At 36.9% G+C, this 18,199-nt stretch overlaps 1 protein-coding gene across 4 annotated transcripts in view; it reads left to right on the forward strand.

The window, feature by feature from the left end:
* The window catches only part of LOC115849783 (zinc finger X-chromosomal protein-like), a 61,546-nt gene extending 54,819 nt beyond the window's left edge, over positions 1–6,727 (forward strand). For 3 of the 4 annotated variants that reach the window (XM_060293107.2, XM_030851396.2, XM_060293108.2), the window contains 5 exons: positions 477–626; positions 840–980; positions 1,353–1,508; positions 1,994–2,134; positions 3,033–6,727. In XM_060293107.2, coding sequence (XP_060149090.1) covers positions 477–626; positions 840–980; positions 1,353–1,508; positions 1,994–2,134; positions 3,033–4,216 — 1,772 coding nt within the window. In that variant the 3' untranslated portion in view covers positions 4,217–6,727. The remainder of the gene's footprint in view (positions 1–476; positions 627–839; positions 981–1,352; positions 1,509–1,993; positions 2,135–3,032) is intronic. The other variant, XM_060293109.1, reaches the window with a different exon arrangement.
* The last annotated feature ends 11,472 nt before the right edge of the window (positions 6,728–18,199 follow it).

Consider the following 18,199-nt stretch of genomic DNA (forward strand, 5'->3'; position numbering starts at 1 on the left):
TATACGTTTTTGAAAATCATACTTCGTTTTTTTTTTTTTAATTCAATTCTAATAGAAACATAAGATCAAACAGTATTCAGGAGTAGTGAACATGAGATAACACCGATAAAGCATTTATATTAAATTTAGTGCTTGCTGATTTTACTACTAGGACATTTCCCACAAGATTTTCGAAAATATAATACTGCTTTTACCTTATGCATATAAGTATATCCAAAGGTAAGGTATATCATTTCATTACTTTTGTTAGTTTCCTAGGTTACCAGCAGTTTAAGTAAAATAATTTTTACCTTTATATCTCATCTGCTTTTCAAAAATTTTCAAAATGTATTCATTGAATCTTCTGCTTTCTGGGTAGAATCATCCAGTTTTACATGAGTCAGGTTAGAGATTATGTTTGTAAAAAAGGAGTTTTGAAAATGGTAATATTTTATTTAAGCATCTATTACTATGTAATGTGTTTCCTGCCTTTTTAGTGGATGATGCTGGCAAAATAGAACACGACGGTTCCTCTGGAATGACCATGGATGCAGAGTCGGAAATGGATCCTTGTAAAGTGGATGGCACTTGCCCTGAAGTCATCAAGGTGTACATTTTTAAAGCTGACCCTGGAGAGGATGACTTAGGTAAGAGGAAACCTTCAGCATATTATACATCCTGATCAAACACTTCAGCCTAATTACTTTTTGGTGGTTTAGACTGAGAATGTTGTAATCTTTTCTGAAGATAACTTTTAGGAGGGTTCCAATATAACAGAAAAGTATGTAAAATGTAGTAAGTGAAACAGGTGGAAATGAAGTCTTCACATAAATTCTTGGAGCCTTCATCTTCTCTGATAGGTGGCACTGTAGACATTGTGGAGAGTGAGCCTGAGAATGATCGTGGAGTTGAACTACTTGATCAGAATAGCAGTATTCGTGTGCCAAGGGAAAAGATGGTTTACATGACTGTTAACGACTCTCAGCAAGATGAAGATTTAAGTAAGTAGGTGGCCTTTTTGTGGGAGAGAATTTTATGTTTCTATAGGCTTTAAATTTTTTAAAGCACCAGTATTTGAAGAAAATAAGGAGCACTAAGAAGACATTATTGTACTGCTGTATTCCAAAGAAGAATATCAGTGACTCTTGATGTATGCTCAGGATGTCATTTTGTAAGCAAATTATGGTGAAAGCCAAGAAAGTGATGATTCATTGAATAAATATTTATAGTGTATTTACTATGGGAAAGTAATATTCTAGGTATGTAACATTTGAACCTCCTTTCTGTTTAATAACAAAATTGAAATAAAAATATCTTCCCTGTCTGATCTGTAAACTTGGTCACAAAAGTGCTTCTGTTGATTTTCTACTCAGATGTTGCAGAAATTGCAGACGAAGTTTATATGGAAGTGATTGTAGGAGAGGAGGATGCTGCTGTTGCAGCAGCAGCCGCTGCTGCAGTGCATGAACAGCAAATGGATAACAATGAAATCAAAACATTCATGCCAATAGCATGGGCAGCAGCTTATGGTATGTCATGTTGCAGCTTGAAGGATTGCATGGTTCTTGAACATGAATTTATTATTGAAAAACATGTTTCTAGGGTCTTAAGTTTCAGCAATATGACGTACCAGTGTAGTGATTTAAGTAAAAACAGGAAGATGATATAGTCTACCTTTTGCCTTTGCCTTTACCTTTAACAGGAATTTTTTTCGTGCCTATATTTAAGAAGTATGTAGACTTTCAAGCTCAAATTTTTTAATCTTTAGTATATGTGGCTCATGACCTTTGAGTGAAAACGAGAGAATTCATGGGGGAAAATGATGCTATATTTGGAAGCTAGGCATTTCCTACAGTCTTGTATATAAGTAAGCCCAGTAAAGCCTAGTACCTAGAAAGGGAATTTCTGTCATTCATGAGTATCATGGCTTTTCATTGTTGTAGTTTATAAAGAATCCTTAATTCTTTATAATTTATAATACTGTATAATTTTGTTTTTTAATGCATATTGTTAGGTAATAATTCTGATGGAATTGAAAACCGGAATGGTACTGCAAGTGCCCTCTTGCACATAGATGAGTCTGCTGGACTTGGCAGACTGGCTAAACAAAAACCAAAGAAAAGGAGAAGACCTGATTCCAGGCAGTACCAAACAGGTGAGGGCACACGAGTTCCACAGTGCAGCGTGCTCTGCAAGCTCTCAGTTGAAACTAGTATGTATCCCCAGAGGTGTTATGATGGCATTTTAGCTGCTAGAATACAGTAGCTTTTGTGTATTGAATTTGAAAATATAATTTTAAGAATTCACTGATATTCATGAATGATTTCCTTGGATAAAAAATAGATTTTGGATCAGAACCTATTTCAGGAAAAATAAAAATATCAGGTTATTTTAGTGGAAATGCAAAAAAAGATTACTAAAATATTATGTCAGTTAACTTTAAATGAAAAAACTGAAAAAAATCTAGGGACTTCCCTGGCAGTCCAGTGGTTAAGACTCCTCACTCCCAGTGCAGGGCACAAGGGTTCGACCCCTGGTCGGGGAACTAAGATCTCACATGCTGCATGGCTTGGCCAAAAAAAAGGGATCTGTTTCTGTCAGCATGAGGCATCATTCAGAGAGGAGCAGGACAGATACGTCAGTTGTTCATTCATATATTCCTTTTTTGTATATCTTGTATAATGATTTGCATATTAGATTTTTTTATAGGTCTGGTTGAACTTTAAGTTAATGTCAGTTTGGCTTGACATAATAAAAGCTGAAATGTTGAGCTTTATGAATGATTTTCTCTAGATATCTAAATTTATATGGCTTTAAATTGCTACTTTATATATTTTAAACTAGGAATAAGATTGGTACAGTCATAATGAGGTTTCTGGACCAGGTTCTCTTTATTACTAGGTTTCTATATCTTTTGTTGAAAAACAATAAAAGGTATGTTAAAGTAATACAGGTACTTATAAACAGTGTTCAGAACACACACTTTAAATGCTTGAAGAGACCAAAACAGAACTTGGATTGATCATTCATGCTCCTTTCTTTTCCTTTCTTAGCAATAATTATTGGCCCTGATGGACATCCTTTGACTGTCTATCCTTGTATGATTTGTGGGAAAAAGTTTAAGTCGAGAGGTTTTTTGAAAAGGCACATGAAAAACCACCCTGAACACCTCACCAAGAAGAAGTACCACTGTACTGACTGTGATTACACTACCAACAAGAAGATAAGTTTTCACAACCACCTGGAGAGCCACAAGCTGACCAGCAAGGCGGAGAAGGCCTTTGAATGCGATGAGTGTGGGAAGCATTTCTCTCATGCTGGGGCTTTGTTTACTCACAAAATGGTGCATAAGGAAAAAGGAGCTAACAAAATGCACAAGTGTAAATTCTGTGAATACGAGACAGCTGAACAAGGGTTATTGAATCGCCACCTTTTGGCAGTACACAGCAAGAACTTTCCTCATATATGTGTGGAGTGTGGTAAAGGTTTTCGTCACCCATCAGAGCTCAAAAAGCACATGCGAATCCATACTGGGGAGAAGCCGTACCAATGCCAGTACTGCGAATATAGGTCTGCAGACTCTTCTAACTTGAAAACGCATGTAAAAACTAAGCATAGTAAAGAGATGCCATTCAAGTGTGACAGTTGTCTTCTGACTTTCTCAGATACCAAAGAGGTGCAGCAACATGCTCTTATCCACCAAGAAAGCAAAACTCACCAGTGTTTGCACTGCGACCACAAGAGTTCGAACTCAAGCGATTTGAAACGACATGTAATTTCAGTTCACACAAAGGACTACCCCCATAAGTGTGATATGTGTGATAAAGGCTTTCACAGGCCTTCAGAACTGAAGAAACATGTGGCTGCCCACAAGGGTAAAAAAATGCACCAGTGTAGACATTGTGACTTTAAGATTGCAGATCCATTCGTTCTGAGTCGCCATATTCTCTCAGTTCACACAAAAGATCTTCCATTTAGGTGTAAGAGATGTAGAAAGGGATTTAGGCAACAGAATGAGCTTAAAAAGCATATGAAGACGCACAGTGGTAGAAAAGTATATCAGTGTGAGTACTGTGAGTATAGCACTACAGATGCCTCAGGCTTTAAACGGCACGTTATCTCCATTCATACGAAAGACTATCCTCACCGTTGTGAGTACTGCAAGAAAGGGTTCCGAAGACCTTCAGAAAAGAACCAGCACATAATGCGACATCATAAAGAAGTTGGCCTGCCCTAACAATACTTTCACAGACTTTTGTAGAGATGTTGGCTTTTAAAAGCCAATTTTAAAGCCGATCAGTTTTGTTCACATACAGTACTGTACATTGATTTATACTGTGTACAGATAGGATTATTCCTTCTCGTTACCTTTACATTTTATTCAGTAGTGTTCTGAATCCTATTTAGTTTGTTTAATGAGGAAAAGTAGCAACAAACAAGTTGCTTTCAATAAAATAATCCCTGATTCTGTATTGAATTTTTCCATCTTAGAAGTTTTAACTATTTAAGTATTTACTTTATTCACCTTGATGGTACTCTTCTAAGACGATTAAAGATAAAAACATGATTTAGTAACTCTAAAAGTAATCATTTTGACTCGTTTTTCCCCCACAAATTCTTTGCATTAAATAGAAACATCTGGAATATAAATGGGAGATTTTACTGTCAGTTCTAATTATAACATGAGTCATTTACTTGTCTAGCTTAACATTTTCAAATCACATGACCGTGAAACTTTGCATTTGAGCCTCAACATTGAATATAGTATATTGGCTAAGTTTGTGCTTAGTTTTCATTCTGTTTAACAGGCAAAATATGCTTCTTTTTACTTTCTTTGTAGTGTTTACATTTTTTGCCAGCACAGCACACTTTTAGAAGTGGTATTGAAAGGTTTTGCTTTTTCCTGTTTTTCATTCTTCTGTCTGTACTCCCTTGTTTTAGAATAGTTATGTTCTGTAAATGAGACTTATTGTGAACTAAGTTTTGGAATTTTTTAGAGAGAAATGTGGCTCATATGATTTTGCAAGGTACCCTAAATTTTATATGTGCCTGTATGTTGCTTATTTTACATACTTAAACACACAATCCCAAATTCTAAGTCTATGATGAAAAGTATTAAATGTACAATGAACTGAAAGATCCACAGATGTATGAAGGAGCATTTTTGCCAACTTTTTATTCAGAAGGATCAAAATTTAGCTGAAGAAATAGGAAAAAAATAAGGACACTAATATTTTTATAAAGTGAAGTATTATCTTATAAAAATCTTTGGTAATTGGAAAAGAGAAGTTAATGGTATTTCTAGATAGAATGCTTTCATACAGGTTTATCTTCATACCTTAAAAATTTCTGAAAACCTAATGAGTACCAGTAGATATTAATCTCTCTGTTCAGACCGAGAAGCCTGTAAAGAACCTGTCTTCTCACAAAATAAGGCAGAGAGTAAGGAAGCGGTGGCTGTATATACTAGAGAATGGGTGCAAATTAAACTTGACAAGCTCAGCCTGCGTTTTTATTTCTTAGGCAGTTAGCAAACTTGAAAAATATTTAATACTCAAGTTGCCTTTTATTAGAAGACAGAAGTTGTATTTAAAGTACATAATAAAATGTAAGGCTTTATTTGAAATATAAATTCTTTCACAGTTTTGTTTTTTATTTGAGAGTTGAAATATTTTAAGCAGTTAGTGAGTCATAAACATAGATATAAAATGAATTCAGTTAATTAGAATTTGGTTGTGTTAATACAAATTTTGGAGAAAAGGAAACACGTTTTAGGTTGCTCAAATTAGCTATTGGCACATATATACTGGCACACTGTGGGAGATTAGAAATTTTTCTTCCCTTGTGGTAGGTACCTTACAACTTCATTATGGTGCTTTCTTCTACTCCTGTAGAGGTTTTACCTTTCTCTGTGCCATTCATATTCAGAAGTTATATTAATACAGTCAGAAATCTAAGCATTTGGGGTTTTTCACAGCCACTCAAGGCTAGATTAATTTAATCTCGTTCTAAATCAAGTGATTTAGGTATATAGGAATTTAAACCTAATGCCAGCCACAGCCACAAATGGATTTTGGAACTTCTGCCTTCTTGGCCCTCATATATGTCCCCATCTGTTTTATTGTCCATCTGTTGACCTGTTCTGGAAAACTCTTATTTTTGTATGTGAGTATCTTTTAAATCTCCCTCAAATTTGTTATTCCCTGAAGTAACATAAAAGGAAATGTTTAATGAAAGTTTACATTTAAGAATTTTAAAACATTCTGTAAAATTAATATAGATAAATAATTTTATTTTAAAAATACACTGAAAGATAAAGAACAACACTTTACATCATATTTCTCACATTCTGGAGTCATAAACAGTTGTTTTGTTTTTAAGCGCAATATTGAGACCTTTAAAAGGTATTAAGGATTTGGTCAAGTTAATATAAAACATTGCCTTTATAAAGAAAAAATGAAATTGTACTTACTGTTATGTACTGATATTAATTGAGGTTGTTTTAATTCTTAAAACAATTTGATTAGCAAAGCTAAAAAAGTATATGTTTCAGTTTAGTGTTTAAAGAGGTACCAATTTTTAGAAGAACATAAGTTATTGTTTTGTTGAAATAACCTGTCAGATATTGTATGTTCCCTCCTTTGTACACATTGTAAAATACTTAAAGTAAAATACTTAATAAGAAATTCATATAGAAGAATGTGACACTATTGTAAATGTGTACTTGAGAGTAACATGCAAAAATAAAAATCAGACTATTTTCCTGATAATCAGTGTTTAGTCTATTTGATACTAGTACAAAGTTAACACTTTCCTGAGAAAAAAAAAGTGCAGCTTTCTTAAATCTAGTAAACATAATACAGTGGACTATTTTTGTTTCCCCATTTCTTAATTCATTCTGTATAGAAGTGGAATGAATGCAAAATGTTTAATTGTGCTTCATTTTTTTGACTTGTTGGAAATGTTCATCCTGTGAGTTAGCACGTAATATTTTAGAGTAGTTAAGAGCTAATTGGGGGCTTCCCTGGTGGCGCAGTGGTTGAGAGTCCACCTGCCGATGCAGGGAAACGGGTTCGTGCCCCGGTCCGGGAAGATCCCACATGCTACGGAGCGGCTGGGCCCGTGAGCCATGGCCACTGAGCCTGCGCGTCCAGATCCCGTGCTCCGCAACAGGGGAGGCCACAACAGCGAGAGGAAAAAAAAAAAAAAGCTAATTGGTAAGTCCTTTTGATTAGCATGTCCTTAAAATACACTTTTTTCTTTTATCTTTACAAAACATTTGTCGTTTTCCATCTGCTACTTCTGAGATAAATGTCCCATGTATAAAGTGGTTGTTTTAGACCACGTAAAGTTCATTTCAGTATAAGACCACAGCAATCAATGATGGTTATTACTGTTTTCATAGCAAAAGACTCTGTCCTTGAGTTACCCTTTTGTGCCCAGTTTGGAGGTCTGTTACAGACACTAACATACTGTAGAACAGGTTATTGTCATAGTAAAAATTAGATAAAAGTTATCAGGAGTTGTCTTAACCATTCAGTATTTCTCACAGTTCCAGAGGCCAGGAAGTCCAAGGTCAAGGCACTAACTTATTCAGTGGGTGGTAAGTGCCACTTTTCTAGTTCATAGACTGCCAGCTTCTGGTTGTGTCTTCACATGGTGGAAGGAGTGAGGGAGGGAATAGTGAGGCACTGTTCCCACTTGTGAGGGCTCTACCCCCATGACCTAATCACCTCCTAAAGACTCCACCTCGTAATACCATGACATTGGGATTCGATGGCACATAAAAACATAATTTTAGGGAGTCAAAAGCATTTAGTCAATAGGAGTTAAAAAGATTGGGACATTCAGATTTTTATTGAGAAAACTGATGTAACATAAAAGTCACTGTCTAAAAGGGTAAAATTAGTGGCCTTTAAACATTGACAGTGTTGTGTTACAATCACCTTTATTTAGTTCCAAAAATCTTAGATTTTTAAAGATAAAGATTCTGCACTTCTTCAACTGGATAGGAATATGTGTTTGCCTAATAGTTCAAACAGTAAATAATAAAAGTTTGAGTTAAATATTAAGAGAATATTGTGAATGTCACTCTGACAAGTCATAAGTCAGACAAGACAACTGCAACTCAACTGAATAACTCATTTATAATAGAGTGCCTTATAAATAACACCTAACCAAGTCTGTGATCCCCCTACTCAGATCATTTATACCCCTGTTCTCTGGAATCTTCGTTTCACTGATTTCATTTCCCACAAATGGTAGGTTATATAAGGAAAAGCATGACCAGTCAGTATCTTAAGGATGTGCTATTTCAGAATAGTGGGTTTTGAACTTTGGGCCAAGGATGTCTAGTATCAGCATTACTTGGAAACGTGTTTGAAATACAGATTTTTGGGTGCGCTATATACGCACTACATCAGAAACTGCATAGGACCTAGCAACCTATTTTGTTCTTGTAAAAATACACGTAACAAAATTTAACATCTTTAAGTATACACTTCAGTAGTGCTTAAGATTTACTCATATTTTGTTGAGGATTTTTTCATCAATATTCATCAGGAATATTGGTCTGTAGTTTTCTTATAACGCCTTTTTCTGGATTTGGTATCAGATAATGTCATTTCGTAGAATGAATTTGGAAGTATTCTGTATTTGGGGAATACTTTTACTATTATTGGTGTTAATTCTTACAGGTGTACAATTTAAGCAATTCACAATTTTTAAACGTTATACTCCATTTATAGTTAATAAAATATTGGCTGTATTCCTTGTGTTATACAATATATCCTTGTAGCTTATTTTATACATAATAGTTTATACCTTCTAAACCCCTACCCCTATCATGCCCTTCCCCCCTTCCCTCTCCCCACTGGTAACCACTAGTTTTTTTCTCTGTATCTGTGAGAGTGCTTTGTTGTTATATTCACTTGTTTATTGTATTTATTTTATTTCTTCTTAAGTTCTGGTAATTTATGCATTTCCAGGAATTTCTCCATTTCATCTAGGTTGTCTAAATTGCTGGTGTTGAATTTTTGATAATATTAATGTATTTTAACTTCTTTTTTTCTGTGTAAGCATCAGTAGTAATGTCCCTACCTTCATTACTGATTTAGGTAACTTAATGTTTTTTTCTAGCTTTCTTAGTCTACCTAATGTTTCATCAATTTTTTTCAAAGCATGGCTTTTGGTTTTGTTAATTCTGTTATTTTTCTGTTTCATTCATTTCTGCACTAACCTTCATTGTTTTTTTCCTTCTTGCATTGTGTTTAGTTTTGCTATACTAAAACACAGTACTTTAAGGTTTAAACAGTTTATTTATGAAAGATTCTTATTTTTAATGTAGGTGTTTATAGATTTCCCTCTGGGAACGGTTTTCTCTGCATCTATTAAGTTTTGGTTTATTGTATTCATTTTCATTTGACTTAAGGTTTTTTCCCTAATTTCATTAGTGATTTTTTTTTCCATTGCTTGTTTAATACTATGTCATTTAATTTCCATGTTTTTGTAAATTTTCCAGTTTTTCTTGTGTTACTGATTTCTGGCTTCATTCCATTGTGGTTGAAAAGATACTTTATATGAATTCAACTTTTAAAAAAAATTACTTAGACTTGTTTTATGGCCTAATGTATAGTCTACACTGGAGAATTTTCCATGTGCATGTGAGGGAAAGGTGTAGTTAGCTCTTGGAATCAGTATTCTGTTTATAGAGTGTTCAGTTCCTCCATTCCTTGTTTCATCTTTTTTTCTGGTGTTTTTATCCATTTTTGAATGTGAGCCTGAAGTCTTTATTGGAGAGCTGTTTCTCATTCAGTTCTGTCTATATGTATTTCATATAAATTGGTTTCCTTTTTTTTTTATTTGGTGTGTATCTGATTGTCATATCTTCATATCTGATTATCGATTAACCCTTTTGTCAATATATAATGTCCTTTGTATCTTGTAGCAGTTTTTGAGTTGTTAAAAACTAGACAATAGGTCCAAAATGCAGTGGCTTATGCTAAGCCCCAAATAGAGGTTTAAGTTAATTACAGCTTCTGCTCTCCCAGAAGTGGGAGAGATCTTCATATATCTGATTATCGATTCATATCTGATTATCATATCTTATCTTCATATCTGATATCGTATCTTCATATCTGATTATCGATTAACCCTTTTGTCAATATATAATGTCCTTTGTATCTTGTAGCAGTTTTTGAGTTGTTAAAAACTAGACAATAGGTCCAAAATGCAGTGGCTTATGCTAAGCCCCAAATAGAGGTTTAAGTTAATTACAGCTTCTGCTCTCCCAGAAGTGGAGTCTTAAACCAGTCAATTAGGAATCACCTGATCAGCACTGGTTAGATAATCTGCTAGATATACCCTCTGCCGGCTCCTAAAGGAAAGTAACTTTGCAATAACCAACTCATTTTGTTTTTGCAGAGTGTAACTTCTTTGTTCCTTCTGCCTATGAAAGCCTTTCATTTTGTACAGCTACTTTGAGCTCATTTCTGTCTGATGGATGATATGTTGCCTGATTCACATATCATTGACTGAATCCAGTAAGGTCTTGAAAATTTACTCAGTGGAATTTTATTTTGCCTGATACCAGTATAGCTACCGTAGCACCCTTTAGGTCACTGTTTGCATGAACTATCTTTTTTCACCCTTTCATTCTTGTATTTTTGGATGCGAAGTTAATCTGTAGATATCATATAGTTGAACGATTAAAATATTTTAATATATATAAATATATAATATATGAAGTATATAAAATTTTTTTAATTTAATGGTCCAACTATATGCAGTTAGTGCAGTTCAGAAGTAAGATTACTATTTCCCAATTGTCAGCCACAATTCCCTCATCAGTGAAACAAGGACAATGAAAGTACCTATCTCATAGAGTTGTTCAGATTAAATAAATATATTGTAGGAGAATGCCTGGCAAAGTAAGAACTCAGTGAATGGTCTCAATTGTGCAAAGATGAACAGTTCATTTGGCTGTGATGGACAAGAGAAGCAATAGTTGCTGATCGTTAGACCTTAGACCCTCCCTTCTTCCTTCCAGGAATAATAGTCTCATATTTCTTTTAAGTTTTCAAAGTATTCTGTTACACATTCTTTTGCTGTCTGTGTAATCCTCATGAAAATCTTGTTAAGGTGGCTGGGACTGTTATTGTCTCCATTTTGCAGATGAGAAACTGTGACCTTAGTGGTTTAAAACAGCTGCTCTTAAAATTTAGATGTATTTTTGGTTTTGTTTTTGTTTTTGCCATACGCGGGCCTTTCACTGTCGTGGCCTCTCCTACTGCAGAGCACAGGCTCCGGACGCGCAGGTGGCCATGGCTCACGGTCCCAGCCGCTCCGCGGCACGTGGGATCCTCCCGGACCGGGGCACGAACCCGTGCCCCCTGCATCGGTAGGCGGACTCAACCACTGCGGCACCAGGGAAGCCCTGCTCTTAACATTTATTCATCTGGGACACATGGTGCTTTCAGATGGACAAATTTATGTGTAATTCCTTCCATATCTGTACCCTTTTCCCTCCTACTGGAAAACATTTAATGCTATGCAGGCATTAAGAAGGTTAAATAGATAGAGCTATGCATAAGAGATGTGAAAGGATTTCTCTATTGTTGGTGAAAAGAAGGTTGTAAAATAACTTTATAGTAATATTCCATGTATGTTTATTCAGGTATAAAGTTGTTGGAGAGGCCACACAGGAAACTGTTAACAGTACTTAACTATGGAATTGAGGGATAGGAATCTTTAAAATGTACCCAGGATTTAATTTTTAGGTATGACTGAATGATGACACAAAAAGTCAATGCCATTGAAAGGAGAGTTCATTATTTACAGTTCCCAAGAGGAGCAGCATGATATTGGTGATTTAATAAGAAATATATACATTTGGTCTTTATCCTGTTTCTGGCACAGAACTCCTAAAACCCTGGAATTTACTAAGTGATAAGGGGGATAAAAATGTCTTGATATTCATAACAAACTCATTTCAACCACACGTGAGTTTCTGTTAGGTGACCTTTGTAAAGGACCAAAAGTTTGGGCTGACTGCCAGGAGGAGAAGGGGTGGGGAGAATGGTGTGCCCAGAGAGCATGGAAGTTGAGCATGGAGAGGCGTGCTTGCTGTATGCCTCTCTTCTGTCTGGCTATTCCTGAATTCCTTTCATAATAAATGTAATCTAGTAATTAAAATGTTTCTGTGGGCCACTCTAGCAAATTAACTTAACCCAGGAGGAAATCATAGGAACCTCCTATCTTCAGGCCAGCCAGTTGGTGTGAAGAACAGGTCTTGTGATTGGTGTCTGTTGGGGTGGGGGAGGGGGTGATGAGAGAGTCTTATAAGACTGAACGCTTGACCTGTGGAATCTGATGCTATCTCCAGGTAGATAGTATTATAATTGAGTTAAATCATAGGACGCTCAGCTGATGTTGGAGAACTGCTTTGCTTATGACGAAAACCTAAATACATATGATCCCAAACATATTGAGAGTAGAGGAGACACACAGAAGTGTTTTCTGCCCTACTAGGATGCTGTGCCACATAGGGAATTATTAGGATTGGTAAGCAGACATACAGAGCAAGGGGGAAAAATGATGTACTTCTTACTGTATTACCTCTATTATTGTAGAGGTGGAAAGCTGTTAGGTGAGGATGTTTTTGATTGATCAGAAAGTAAAACACAGATGTTGGAGTTTGCATTGGAGGTTTGCAATATGATTTCCATACATCTGTGAAAACCCACGCTGCAGAGAAGAGGTATCCAATGTTTAGGAATCATATCAAGGAAACTGGGGAGTAATAGTGGAAACTTTTAGAGATGAGGACATAAGTTGCCTTAAGCAGTGTAAAACATTTAAAAAATGAGGATAGAAAGGAGCAACACAAATTGAAATACAAGGAGTTTTTTTAGGTTGGTCCATATCTAAGTTTCCCATTTGTATATTATTAACCCAGATATGGATCTGAAATTTCCAGGTTCTCTAACCCTGGAGTTGTAAATAGAGGTTAAGACCTGGGGCAAGATGGAGATGCATTTAGGGGTTCATTTGCTGGACTGCAATTTGTAATGGAGTTGTTACAAGAGATGTATTATGTGTTTCTTAATTAAATTGGCTATCTGCATCCTATCAAGAACATAAAACTCCTTGAATGCCTTTTCCAAGAGCCCAGCATTGTGAATTTGACAAGTGAAATGTATGCCTTGCTTATTATCAGTAATGTTTGTAACTCTGAAAGGAATATAGAATGTCCTGGCAAGGCCTTTTACTGTGGCTTTACTATATGTAAAGACGTGTATGATTTTGATTTTGATGTATGTCAGGTATCTCTGAGGTAAGAAATTCCCAGTTCTTTGTCCTCAAGGGGTAACACTTAGGTAATGGCCCAATAATTTATAATGTAAAGATGGGGAGCACTTGGTAAAGTCACCCAGCATTAAGTTGGCTGAAGTTTGGCCAATAATGTTGTTTCCTGGGTTCCATCCTTTCTGGGATATGCTGGCTCAAAGATGGAAAGCAGTAACATTCCACAGAGTGCCATTTACTGCTAGTCTACTGACTCCCATTGCTGTTCACTCAGTTAATCCCAAGGGGTTCCCCAGGTAGCCAACTGGTCAGGGGAAGGGTGACCTCCTTTATCACCAGAACATCTGAAAGGGACTAGGACAGGGAGGACACGCTCTCCTGCAGGTAGAATATGTCAGAAGGCCCAGGTTTGGCTGCATCCAATAATAATGAGGCCTCAGTAGCTGTGCCAAGCTTGTGGAATACTATTTCCATGACCCAAAGTATATGTGTAGCTAGGTATGGAGGGCCAGACTCAGGTCCCATGAGATCCTCTCTTTCCAGAAGAGCCCAGGATATGGCCAGCAATTGTAGTTGTAATGTTGTATAGCATGGAGCCAAGAGGAACAGCTTCTTATATTAGATAAGTCCTTAGGCTACTATGGCATCATAGGAGGCATGAGAGAAGGTTGCCAAAGTCTTTAGTGACAGAGTCCCTGAGGGCACTAATGGGAGTGCCTATTGATTTTAATGGGAATAGATTTTAGACTCTTTTATTGGAAGGGTCCCATTGAGGGTGGGTTGATGATTTGTAACTAGCAGCATCAATGGGATGAAGTAAAATTTGTTAATACTGAGTATATTGCCCTCAGAACCAAAAAAAGACTAAAAGATGTCAGACTTATGTGTCTGTAATGAGTGTGTCAAGTGAATCTCCTTGGATGAGGATGTTGCCAATGTAATGTCATACCTGTGTTCCTAGTGAAATGTGGCTATCATTAAGATGTCTGCAAAGACTTTCATGGCAAGGCTGTTGGGGTGCCCTTTGTATTGTGACCATTTGCAGATTATTGCAAACTGAAGCTGAGAGGTAAGACATGGAATAGAATATATTACCCAGTTTATAAGAGAGAAATATTTCGTGTTTGTTGTTTGGATAGTCAATAATTTTAACAACATTGTATATTGGATATGAGGCCCCTAATGAATGGTATCATAGCATTAAGGTTGTGGTAATCCACCATGAGGTGTCATATTTTTCATGTTTAGCAACAGGCAAATTGAGCTTTAAATGGAGAAGCAGTGGGAAGAATCACCCCTTTACTTAGGTTTTACAAAATGAGTTATAATCCTTGAAGGTCCTACTTACATTGGGCAACATTAACTATTTTAATTAGAGTTTCCATGGGATTCCATTTTATCAAGTCAATTTGTAAATGCCAAAGTCTTTCTTTAAATATAATTATTCATTGTTTTTAGTGTCTATGCCCAATATTGAATATTTTAGGAGGAGGGGTACTATGACTATGGAAAATTTAGGTATACCCTTTCTTCTCTATTTTACATTTAGTTTTTCTAAACTTTTCCTAATTATGGGGAGTGACAGTGTTTAAACTGGTGTGATCCCCAAGTATAAGTACAATTTGAGTCCCAGAATTGATTAAATCCATGAAGTTTTGTTAATGGGTTATTTTAGCAAATGCTAAAGATAGTTGATAATCTAGGTTGTAGAGGCACAAAGCCAACCAGCACCTGTTTATACTTTTGTATATAATTCCTTTAGTATATAAATTTTATTTTAAAAAATGTGTACATATATGTATTACATATAACTTGTTACATAAATTTTTAGAGAATAAATTTGAGGGTCACATTATGGACCTTTTTTCATTTAGTTATATATTATATATACCTTTACTTAATTTTAAAATTACATATATAAGTGTATATAATGAAAAGTTAAAGGTATATGTGCTATATGTTTATGTGTGTGTATATATACACATATACAATTAATTTAATTATCTTTCATTTCCCTTCTATTTGTTGTGGTTTCCCCATAGCTCCTGCCTTTTTTTTTTTTTTTTTTTCCTGTTTTAGGCTTTTAACTACCTGAAGAAAAGATTTTTAATTTCTGTCTCTGGAGGAGAGGGAAGAGATTCAGTACCTCTATTCAGCAGATTGTCTCTAGAAAGGTCGCTGTCTGCAGTGAAGTCAGTCCTGTTCCCCAAACATTTCACCTGTACCCCCTAATTTTTCATTTGTTTATTTTTGTTTTGTGTGTCCTTGACCATTTGGTTTTAAATTTTCCTTTGGGTGTTTACCTAATAAATCCCTTGTTGTTTAGAGTTAGCCTCTTCTTTTTAAATAATTTTTCAAGTTTAATTGTACTTTTTTTTTTTAGAATCAATTTTTATTTATTTATTTTTGGTCGCATTGGATCTTTGTTGCTGAGCGTGGGCTTTCTCTAGTGGCGTCGAGCTGGAGCTGCTCTTTGCTGCAGTGTGTGGGCTTCTCATTGCGGTGGTTTCTCTTGTTGCAGAGCACAGGCTCTAGGCATGCAGGCTTCAGTAGTTGTGGCTTGTGGGCTCTAGAGCACAGGCTCAGTAGTTGTGGCGCACAGGCTTACTTGCTGCATGGCATATGGGATCTTCCCGGACTTGAACTCGTATCCCCTGCATTGGCAGACGGATTCTTAACCACTGCGCCACCAAGGAATTCCCTAGAGTTAGCCTCTTCTGTGAGTGACAACTTCCCTTTCTAGGGTGTACCAATGAAACTCAGAGAGGATGAGGTCCATATCAGAGGAGCAGTGGTAGCAGCATACTGATTTTGTGGTTATTTGGTTTTCAAAATGAGTCTTTTAGCATGCTGAAGACAGCACTTAGGAGTACCTAAGTATGTTAACCAAGAGATATGCAATCTCCTATAAATTGAGAAAACTCCTGTCTTAGGGCAGGGGTCCCCAACCCCGAGGTACAGATCCGCGGCCTGTTAGGAACTGAGCCTCACAGCAGGAGGTGTGCGGTGGGCAAGCTAGCAAAACTTCATCTGCTGCTCCCCATCACTCCCCGCTTGCATTACCGCCTGAACCATCACTCACATTACTGCCTGAACCATAGCCCCCATCACCCCCTCATCCGCCCCCGTTGGTGGAACAATTGTCTTCCATGAAATTGGTCCTTGGTGCTAAAAAGTCAGGGGCCACTGTCTTAGGGGGAAGAAAGTGGGATAAACTATTTCTCCCCCTTTTCCTTTTTCATTAGACATTGGGCCACTGATCTCCACGGGTGGGATCCCTAATATTCCACTGGTTTGGGTGACAAATCATGACAACCTCATGATTTGCTTACCTTAAGGCACCATTTACGTTTGTCTGATGCCATGCCTTTCCATGCTATGACTTTCCATGGGGAGGGCACCCTGTATCTCTCTGACAGCAAAAATGTGTGCCCAAGTACTTATAAAGTCAAATGGGGACTGCCTTAGGATTGAATATTCCAGACTATGTTCTACAGATTCTTAAAGAGATAGGAAATGCCACTGGAGATGGGTTATCTTGGAGTACAGCAATTCTGTTGATGGTCCTTCCACCTGATGCTGCCAGTTTGGTGAATCAGACTCACCCCTTGGCATCTCAGGGGAAGCTCTCTTGGGCAGAGGAAGCCTTTGCCTTGTAAATTGACCACCTTACATGCCAATGGGCAACAGGGCATGGACACTAGCTATGTGACACGTGGTAGGGATACCAGCTGGGGTAATCCCACACTACAGCAATCCTAAAATTAGTAGGTGTCTAGAATTTCTCCCCTTGGCTCATGTGACAATTTAGGGTAGAAAGCCAGACTAAGTAATAGCAGACACGGTCAAAACACAACTTGCCAACGGCCAGAATTGCCTTTCCGGGCAGTGCTTGCTGTTGGGTGTATCCAGTTACTTACCTACAAGCACTCTAGAGGCATGTATTCTCTATCCATTACTGGGTCACTCGGCATACTTCACCAGTTTTGTTCAAATTAATCTGTAAAGTGATTTAATTAAATCACTGGAATTCACTTTACAGGTATGATTGAGTAATGTCACAGGTCATATATATATATAATTGAAAGAAGAACTTATTAGTCATAGTTCCAAGAGGAGGGGAGGCCCCCACACCACGCAGAGTGACCTGTAGAAACAGTAGGAACAGTCAGAAAGCTGAGTGAGCAAGGGGAAAGCATTCATTACCATAATGGCAGGAAGTTGTTAGGTGGAGACGTTTTTGATTGGGCCGGAAATGAAACATAGTTCTTAGGGCTTTGGTTCCAGGGCTTGCTATATGACCTGTCACACCCATGAAAACCCACAGTGCAGTGAAGAGGTAAATAACTTCCTGCAACACCTGGACATACATTCATCAGTTACAGAGTATCAACAATGCTTATTATAGGGAGGTGGTAAATTGGGGGCTGGGGGTTTCACTTTCATGTTATACAATTTAAAACATAAGTGTGTATTATTTTTATAATAAAAATTTAATTCCATTTTGAAAATAAAAGCATAACCATTTGAAAGATTATAAGCATACCTTGAATTGGTTTTGATTTTAAGGAAATCACTCATGAATATTTATAGACTGTCTGTGGAAGAATATTCAAGAAGCTGATGATACTGCTTGCCTCTGAAAAGGAAGTCTGGGAGACTGGGGTTTTGGGGTTTTTTGTTTTGTTTTGTTTTTTTGGCTGCGTGCAGGCTTTCTCTAGTTGCTGCAAATGGGAGCTACTCTTTGTTGTGGTGCGCAGTCTTCTCATTGCAGTGGCTTCTCTTGTTGTGGAGCACCGGCTCTAGGCATATGGCTCAGTAGTTGTGGCGTGTGGTCTCAGTAGTTGTGGTTCACGGGCTCTAGAGCGCAGGCTCAGTAGTTGCGGTGCACCGGCTTAGTTGCTCCGCAGGCATG

The sequence above is a fragment of the Globicephala melas genome, chromosome Y (assembly GCF_963455315.2).
Source record: "Globicephala melas chromosome Y, mGloMel1.2, whole genome shotgun sequence".
Classification (NCBI taxonomy): Eukaryota; Metazoa; Chordata; class Mammalia; order Artiodactyla; family Delphinidae; genus Globicephala; species Globicephala melas.